Below are 9,545 nucleotides of genomic sequence, written 5' to 3'. Positions count from 1 at the left end.
CACAGAGCGACGTAGGTATGTTGGGGCGTGTTAGAACGAGCCGTTTTAGGTAGGCGTGGTTGACTCTTAACTTTTATAAAGAATATCTCTTTGGATTTGAGACTTTAGTCTTTGCAACTTTACAGATATTCTTTATGCACCAAGAGCTTGTAACACTCCAAAGAGAAAGGAAAAATTTGATCATCATATGACCCCTTTAAAAAAACTTAAACTTGTTTTATTTCAGCTTGTTGCCAATGCAAAACTTCTCATGTTCATCTAGTTTAACTTGTACTAACATAACTAAAACTGAAATAAAATAAATAAAAACTATACATTTTTTAAATGACAAAAAACATAAAATTACTAAAATTAAAATGAAAAAACAAATTCTAAATATTAATAAAAAGTATAAGTGTCTCAATGACACTAAAATTAAGATTTTAGGTTGACTAAGATAATAAAAGTAAAATATTAATTTAGTTGAACTTGTACTAAAATAACTAAAACTGAAATAAAAATGTAGAAAAACTACATAGACATTTAAAAAAGTAAAAAAAAAGATTTCATGTTGACTTTAAGATATTACAAGTAAAATAAATCAACTTATCTATAAGTTATATAGATAAACTAAAATCACCTCTCCATCAGTATCTCCAGGCTCACCATCATGCCAAGCTCATTTTTCATGGCGCTGATGTTGCGAGCCGATTCAGCCAGGTATCGCAAAGTCTGATGAGACACAAGCCTTAAGTAGTCAGTACAAAAAACATACAAGACATTAACCACGATTTAATATCACAACTGGCTCTTTGTTAGTTTGACAAGAACTTCTGCACTGACAAATCAGATCTGGGTGTACCTGGAGGGTGGCAAAAAGTACTTCAGGGTCTTTGTGGTCGAGGAACAGCACTAGTCCTGGAAGGCAACCCTGGTCCTGAACAATTGCCTCCCGATTCTGCGGTTCTGATGCTAGGTCCCGCAGCTGTGTGACTACTGATAACACGTCCATCATTTTTGTGGATATCTATAACACCAAAGGATATTAAAACAAATTATTTGAAATATATATTATTACATAGATCCACTTGTAAAACTAAAACATATTCCAATACTTTCATTAATTCAAACCCGATCTCTTGGTTTTCCCACCGGACACATTTTGTATGAATTGTGATAATGATGTATATTAGACAGAGCACTTTTTAATTGCACATTAATAATAGACCCTTTAAATAGTATATGTACTAAATAATAAAGTATTTGTAGGAGTATTGTGGCATGTTTTACATGGTTCATTTTATGGAGCTTTGACATAAACAACATCTTTCAAAGAGAGCAACAGCTCCGGTCATGTGACCATTCACACCAGCCACGTAAATGTCCACAGTAAATCAAGACGCATACATTTTCAAATACATTTAAAATACACATACTTCTTAAGTCAATTTTGTTCACTAATATTACCGGTGGAATTAAACGAGTTAACAGAAAAAAAACAATTAATTACAGCACAAACGCTGAAGACACTAACAACCTTGAGACAACCAGTTCCTGATACAGTCTGTTAGCATGAAAGCTACATCGCTGGAATTCAGATTTGAGTTTAACGTAAATTTACATTCCTGTAATTGAGAGAATCCTTTTTTAATCATTTTAACCGTCTTATACATCATTCTCAAAAACCTACTTCGTGCAAAATGTTGATTCAATTATAAAATTACAGTGTACTACTCACCACTACAGCGTACACCTTAAATACAAAACTTCCCTCTGCTTCCGTTCAAACAAAATGATTGGTCGAAGGCCTCTGACGACATTTCTAAATTCTTCAAGCCGATTGGCTACAGGCGCCAGCCCTTCTCTCCCGACCAATCACAAACGCTCTCACGCAAAGAGCTTTATTTGAGTTTATCCGCACGGAAAGCGTGATACAAGGAAGAGGTAAAGTGAATAATACGCACAAATCAAATAGACATTGTAAATATAATTGCAATTTTACTAATAATACGATGGATATGTGTTTAAATTAAGCGCACATTAAAGCATAGGTTTGATATACGTGCGTGTTCTCACTCACCCAGACGTAGGATAGTGGCAGATGCCGGAGAAGGTGTTTACTGATGCAGATAGTTCATTACTTAATTAAGCTGCTCTCGCATTGATGCCACTAGTTTTCCTCAGTATTTAAAATTTAACGTTGCACGTTTTAATGGCGCTTTTGTTACAGAATTGAATGGAATGCAGCTGATTTGATCCTTGAGGTCACGTGGAGAAGTTTGCTGCAGTGTGGTGTTGGTTCGTCTATCAGCAGAAATCCAGCGTGGAAGCGGTCAATGTCTCTGCTGGAAGACATCGCCGACCTGCTGAGATGTGTCCTGGAATTCTTTGGAGTGCCACCTGACATGGTGAAGTGAAAATTAATTTAGAATGCAAATATATTATTTAAACAAAAAGCATAGTTTTACAGGTTCTTTAAATGCAACTTTTTAACAGTACGTCTTTGTGAACACTGTGTTGTTGCAGTTGGTTCCAGTATGGGACAGTACATATTGTGGACAGTACCGGAGCATAGTCCGTATGATTGGGACAAACCTTCCCCTCTCTCCTCAGCCCCGACTGCGGTTTCAGGTAAACATGTATTCTGTTGTTTGCACAAATTTTTTTTCTTGTAATGTTGAGTACTTTTGAAAAATATCACTAAAATCATATACACATTAGTTTTTAGTTTTATGTATATACTCATAGTATTTATTCATATTTTATTTTAATCAAATATTTTTAGTTTTCATTTTAGTGTAGGATTTAGTAATTTTGTTTTGAGTAATTTTTGTATTTTTTTTTCATCCTATATATATATATTTCAATTACTAAAGACAATTAAAACACAAAATGTAAACCGTAACATTGAGATGATGACTCGTAAAATCTAATAAAATAAAGTAATAAATAATAATGAAATCTAATAAAATAATAAAGGCTAATAAAATAAAAGCAGCTTTATTTTACATGCATGGACATGTGTTGATAAAAAAATAATAAAAATATGCTCATATAGCAAGTGCACTTTTAACTTAAAGGTGGGGTAAGCGATTTTTCAAAAACACTTCAGAAAACTGATTTGGGCCGAATAGCAAAACAAACTTGTAGCCAATCAGCAGTAAGGGGCGTGTCTACTCATGATGTGGAGGAGAGAGCGTTCAGTGCACTGGACGGACATTAGCCGAGCGACAGAAAGATAGAGATGGCGGATAAAAAACAAAAGAGGAAACCGTCTGCGGAACAAAAGAAGGCTTAAGGCAAGTAGTAGGACCCGTGTAAATATCGAATCCGCTTTCCAGCGCAACAAAAGAAGGCTTAAGGCAAGAAGTAGGACCCGTGTAAATATCGGATCAGCTTTCCAGCGCTGGAGAGAACTCAAGGAGCAGAAGGCCTGCGATCGGACGCCGAGGTTGCTTTGTTTCTTCTCGATTGGTGAGTAACACCGTGTCTGCACCACAACAGCTAAAGTCTGTCTAGTACACTGGATGCGACAAAGCGACCGTTGAAAATCATTTGAAATTTGTGTCAACATCATAAATAGAACGCTGCAGCAGTTTTCTGTCAGGGATTTGTCGTGTCGTGCCGCGCCGCGCCGCATCCAGTGTAGACCATAGATATGTATACCTATGGTGTAGACAGCATCACTGATTATAATATGTCTCGCCACGCCACTCGTGTCCGGTGTAGACACGATGTAACATTGGTTTTGCTTTGTTTCACAGAACTAACCGTTGCCTGGGTTGCGTAAGTGTGTGGGGCGGAGCTATCAAAATAGGGGCGAGACCCTTTTGGGGTAGGGGCGTGTTTGTTTTGGTGATTTCAAATGTCAACATTGGCTACCAGAAATCACTTACCCCACCTTTAACCTTTGACTAGTTTCCTATTTTATATTCATTTATTTTCTTAAATCTCAAAGCTGCTGTTTAAATCAAATGACCATTTTTGCATATAAGTGGAAAATATATAAGATTGAAGTATAATTCTTTTAAGATTGGTTTTGTAACACAAGCATAGTGCATGCTTTTTTTAAAGTACATGCATGTCTTCACTTGATATGAATTGTTAATAAGAGTTTTGGGAAGCACTTTAAAGTCTCTTTGCATGTAAAAGTCTTTGAAGGACTTAAGAGCACCATTACTAATGAGTTCTGATTTTTCGTTTCAAGATTCCTCTGCAGACATTCAATAGACACGGCCATATTGACGTGATGGTGGACACTCCAGCCATTCCTACATTAGCGGATGTGCTTTGGCTGGTGGAGGATGAAGGGGACAGCCACACTAAATTCAGGTAGTGACACGTCAGAAGCGATATAAACACAATTGTCTGGTGTTTATGAATAGCTCACTAATATGTGCTTATTAATAGCTCTCTGACAGCGTCTGTATGAGTGCTAAATATACTTCTGAACAGAAATTACACCTGTTATGAGATTTCTGGTTGAATTCTGGTCTTCACCAAAGTGTGTATGTCATTTTTGTAAGTTTTATGGAGAAAGTTCTGTGTCGTCACATCTTACCATGTTTATAACAGGAATGTCGTCCCGTTAAGGAAAGCTTTTGAGATTCCCTCATTGGGGTCTGAACGTTCATTGTCCGTGTCCGTCCCGGCTCAGAGGGGAGGCAGGGCGCTGGGACAGGGCACCCAGCCAGAGGCCCTGCAGAAGATCTCAGCTCTGGAAGAGGAACTGCAGAGACTACGCGCACAGATCGCTATGATAGTCTCAGCTCCAGCAGGTAACGTATGCTATCAATTTCCATAACTGACAGATTGGTAGAAATTCTGCAAAAGCAAAGATCTCATGTAATGAGAAGGCTGGATTTTAGCCACAAACCCAAGTTCACAGAGATCAGATTGTATTTTTTAAGACACACACATGGTTGATTTCTTTTTAGAGTGCTTAAAGTTAGAAAGTCTGATGAACTTTGATGTTCTGGTTCTCAACCATTTTCACTCGAAAATGTTTACATCTTGGTTTAATGTGTTTATCAAGTCAGATTTTATTATATTAATAGTATTTTATTAATTTATTATTTTTTACAAATGCATTAAAGATATTTTTTATTATTCATTTAATTAAAACAATTTCTTAATTTAAATACTTGGAGACTTTAAGTATACCACTGGTGTAGTGCTTGCAATTTTATGGTAATAACAAATTTTTAACAAAATCCCTGATTATTTTTTCAGTCTGATCTTGATTTTGTGAATCTGTGACTGTGTCATTGAGGCATTACATAAAGGACATTATATTGAAGGATGGCGGTACATGTTAAAACTACATTTAATCCCAGAAAAATCTTACATCCCATGGCAGTAGCAAAGCATTTCTCATTTCATATGCAAATGTTATTTTAAGGGTCAGAGAGAGGGTATAAAATGGTCATTAAATCTAAATAAAATTTTTGCCTCAAATAATAATTGATAAGTGGAACACAGAGGAAAAATAAAATGATAAAAAAAATCATATGAACCCTTTAATGCATCACTCTGATATCTTTTTATATGCATTTCTCATCTGTCTCTCAGGCCCTTCTGTTCTTCCAGCTGATCCTGGCACTCCATGCTCTACTCCTCTACCAGTTCCTGTCCTCACTTCCACTCCTGTCTGTCCTCCACCTCCACCACCACTTCCTCCTCCGGCTATGGGCAGCTGTGTGGAGGTATCTGTGTCAGATGTGATTCGACAAAGACAGTCAGCAAAAAGAGAAAAGCTTGCACAGTGTGGTCCATCTGCAGGTACAGTGGCTGCTGCCCTGCCTTCCATGTTAGAGGTGCTGAAAGACATGAATCAAGTCAAACTGCGTTCTGTGGAGAGGTATGGATCTAGCGTGATCAAACTTTAAGCACAGCTACATTTTATGCTCAGTACTGAACGTGGGTTTGTATTCGTAGATCTCCAGGTGGAACTCCAGTAAGGAGACGGAGAAGTAAAGGTTTAGCATTTTCATCTGATCCAGCAGCTCTTATCGCTGAAGCACTGAAAAGGAAGTTTGCACACAAACAGCGGGACGATTCGTTTGGTAAAGAGAACTGCTCTGCTGAACCCTCACCTTTCAGCAGTCCAGACACTCCCAGGGTAAGTTACCTCCATTTCCTCTAAAATTACAGAAAAATCACCACACCAACATTTTTTACCATTAGTAGTGTTGCACAATGAATCTACGAAACCAAAAACACAGAGGCACGGTGTTCTTTTTTTTAAATTTATTTTTTTACACACGAACTGTGGTTTTCAGTGTCTCTGATTGCTTATTACATGCATTTGGGAACGCAAACCATCTTCCCAAGTTTGTAATGAGAAATGAAGACATTAAGAGGGCCATAAACATTAGTATTGTAATTTTACAGTTAACAATAAAATTATTGTATTTTTCTTAAATATAATTTTTTTTTTTTGTTTTACAGTGGAATATTATAATATTTCTGATTTTGTTTAATATTTTTCTTTAGTAATAATAATAATTAATAATTAGAGAAAAACTACAGAAAAATCTGATAAACAGTTTTCTCATCTCGTGTTTTTTTTTTTTTTGAATAAGCAAATGTTTGATATTTATCTGTGTGTTGTTGTGCATGTACACACACTAGTTGCTGTTGCTTCTGAGTAGTAACTTCCTTCGATTATAGATAAGTAAATTTATTGCAGATTTCAGAGGTGGGATTGGGGTTTCTGATTGCCATTAAAAAAACATTGTACCCAACCTGGGAAATAGATGTTAAAGGGGTCATGAACTGTTTTTTTTATAATTTATTTTGTACTGTTGTCTGAGGTCCACTTATGACGTTCGCGTGATTTTTTTACATTCAAAAACATCAAAATCAATAAGTAATAGGGTATTTTCTACCCTGGTTTTGAGCCCGGCTTGAGAAAAGATTGGTTTTTATGGGCGTGCTGCATTGAAGACTTGGAAGTAAACGCCCACTGCTATGATTGGATAACAGTTTTGCATAGCAAACTAACTTTCTGTGTGTCTGTTTGACAAGCTGCGTCCTTCATAGTTGGAGCCTACTGTGACTTTGGTTAGACACAAACACATAATCAGGACATATCAAGCGATCTCGAACAAAGCAATAGTGACACATAGTACAAATATTTTTTACTCACAAAAGTGTGCTGCGCCATTCCTGTCGAATCTAATATAGACGGCACAGCATTGCTTTTTAATCTCAGTCTCTGCTAATCCAACGTCGACCTGTGTCTTGTTTACAAAGGAATCCGCGGTGAAATGAAGGGAACAAATGCTCAATGTTTTACTCATGTGAGCAGAGACTTCATTAAAAATAAAGTTCAACCACCCACTCCTAGGGCTGGACAATAATTCAATATCAATATGTATCTTGATCAAAAGTGATGATAAAGGCATTTATAATGTTACAAAAGATTTCTATTTCAGATAAATAGTGTTCATATCGATATCGGAATTATATCGCATCGACCGAAATTAAGAAATATATCGTGATATCAATTTTGTCCATATCGTCCAGCCCTACCCACTCCTAATATTATGCAGTTACAGTGTTTTTCCACAACCAGGCACTGCACAATATTATGCTATCTTTAACAGCATGTTTATTGCTGGGTTGCTCGATCCGGTTTAGCTCCACTTATGTTATTTCCCTACTATGTCATGCGCGAATCAGACATACAGAATTACAAAATTAGACGTTGATATTCTTCTGTGGAGGCGGTGTTTAACCTATCTATTACAGGCACATTCCAGGATCTGGCGTTCGCTGGGCCAGGTGTCAATAAAAGCTTTTATTTCAGTAACAAGGATGTTTTCAGTTCTGAAACTTACAGGATATTCTTTTAGTACGATCTCTTATACATCAAAAGGTCAAGTAAAAGTTGATTTCTCAATTCATGACCCCTTTAAACTAGCTGGGAGCAGGATTTAGGTTGGGCTCCCGCAGGATTCTGTCACGCTCCCGTAGAAATATATGTTATCTTGTCCTGTTCCCCACCACAACATTCATGTTTTGTCCCACTCCTGTCCGCAAAAACCCACATAAAAGTAGCCTATGTAGATTTTTTTTTTTTTCAATACCATCCATGAAATTTACATGAAATAGTAAGTTCCATGTCACCTAGCCACAACATCCCAGCATAAACCCTCCCAATAAAATATTTGTTATTAAAGCATCAACATTTACAAACCACTGTTATTTTGTAACAGAAAAGTAAGCTTAGGTTGCTGCGTGCATGGTTTGGCCTGGCAGAATGCGAGCAAAGAGCGCCTTTATAATCACTAAAAAGCTGACATCTCAGTTCATTGCGATCTCATAAAGCTCTGTTATTACACAATGAATATATGCCCAATGAATCTTTTAATGGCTAATGTCTACAGTTTGTGTGTTATAATATGAGAATTTGTGAGCACGCAAATCTCAGCGATGCTCAAGAACTCTGGCGTTTTGAGTGATGAGTGAATTCTAACTTAAAGGGTTAGTTCACCCAAAAATGAAAATTAGCCTGTGTTTTACTCGCCCTCGAAGCATCCTAGGTGTATATGACTTTCTTCTACGTCATCCGCCGGAACGGCTTCCGCGTATGACAGATACCGAAAGTGAGAGAATTATTCACCCCCCGGAGCCGTGTGAGGCATGTTTTATTATGGATGCGAGTGCTTTATTTGACGACTTGTGGACTGTTCAACTGCAACACCCGCTGACTGCAATGATAGAGCTTGGAATAGCCAAATTTTTAAAGGAACGGCTTCCGCGTATGACAGATACCGAAAGTGAGAGAATTATTCACCCCCCGGAGCCGTGTGAGGCATGTTTTATTATGGATGCGAGTGCTTTATTTGACGACTTGTGGACTGTTCAACTGCAACACCCGCTGACTGCAATGATAGAGCTTGGAATAGCCAAGACAATTTTTAAAATAACTCAGACTGGATTCGTCTGAAAGAAGAAAGTCATATACACCTAGGATGCCCTCGAAGCATCCTAGGTGTATATGAAAACACCTTTTAAACACCTCTGATTGGACATTGCACTCCAGAAATCAGCAGATATGTCTGTGATTAGCTACATTGCTCAATGCTGCAAACGTGTTTTAAATAGAAACTGCCTATGCTTGTGCCTGCTAATCATTTTCATTTTATATTGGTTGTTCTTGTTGTTTTTGTGCAATAGATGAATAACAATATATTTGTTTTTAGATATTTAATGTTTAGATGTTTCTATTTTGCTGGAGTCCCACAAATCATTTTTATTCTCCCGCATCCCGCACACACACGAGTGTCTACCCACCCGCACCCGTCCCATGGGTCTTGCGTTAGGCTGGCCGCACACTAGACGATAACCAATTTTAAAACCATGGGAGACCACAGACATGAAGACAGTTCAACCGATTTTTAGCCTTATAATACGGTGGCCGAGAAGTGAAAAGCAAATCACAATTCTGAAAACAAAATAACAAATTACAAACGCAAATGCAAGTCTAAAAAACAAAATAACAATTCAGAAAACACAACAACAATTCAGAAAACATTATAACAAGTCAGAAAACACAA

General features: G+C 37.2%; 2 protein-coding genes across 3 annotated transcripts in view; one reads left to right on the top strand and one right to left on the bottom strand.

Annotated features, from left to right (window-relative positions):
* Nucleotides 1-1,803, bottom strand: part of LOC107756398 (armadillo repeat-containing protein 1-like) — a 4,073-nt gene extending 2,270 nt beyond the window's left edge. The window contains exons 1-3 of the mRNA XM_016573481.1: nucleotides 1,718-1,803; nucleotides 842-1,006; nucleotides 620-711 (exon numbers count right to left, since the gene is read on the bottom strand). Coding sequence (XP_016428967.1) covers nucleotides 620-711; nucleotides 842-994 — 245 coding nt within the window. The 5' untranslated portion in view covers nucleotides 995-1,006; nucleotides 1,718-1,803. The remainder of the gene's footprint in view (nucleotides 1-619; nucleotides 712-841; nucleotides 1,007-1,717) is intronic.
* A 39-nt stretch (nucleotides 1,804-1,842) lies between these two features.
* LOC107756397 (mitochondrial fission regulator 2) overlaps nucleotides 1,843-9,545 on the top strand; it is an 8,379-nt gene continuing 676 nt past the window's right edge. Inside the window, exons 1-7 of one of the 2 annotated variants that reach the window (XM_016573479.1) lie at nucleotides 1,843-1,923; nucleotides 2,210-2,387; nucleotides 2,506-2,610; nucleotides 4,187-4,311; nucleotides 4,555-4,757; nucleotides 5,551-5,839; nucleotides 5,917-6,100. In XM_016573479.1, the coding sequence (XP_016428965.1) occupies nucleotides 2,316-2,387; nucleotides 2,506-2,610; nucleotides 4,187-4,311; nucleotides 4,555-4,757; nucleotides 5,551-5,839; nucleotides 5,917-6,100 (978 nt within the window). In that variant the 5' untranslated portion in view covers nucleotides 1,843-1,923; nucleotides 2,210-2,315. Of the gene's footprint in view, nucleotides 1,924-2,041; nucleotides 2,093-2,209; nucleotides 2,388-2,505; nucleotides 2,611-4,186; nucleotides 4,312-4,554; nucleotides 4,758-5,550; nucleotides 5,840-5,916; nucleotides 6,101-9,545 lie in introns of those variants that run through there. The other variant, XM_016573480.1, reaches the window with a different exon arrangement.

This window comes from Sinocyclocheilus rhinocerous, unplaced genomic scaffold (assembly GCF_001515625.1).
Source record: "Sinocyclocheilus rhinocerous isolate Xijiao unplaced genomic scaffold, SAMN03320098_v1.1 scaffold712, whole genome shotgun sequence".
Taxonomy (NCBI): Eukaryota; Metazoa; Chordata; class Actinopteri; order Cypriniformes; family Cyprinidae; genus Sinocyclocheilus; species Sinocyclocheilus rhinocerous.
This window is presented reverse-complemented; position numbering and strand designations above follow the sequence as displayed.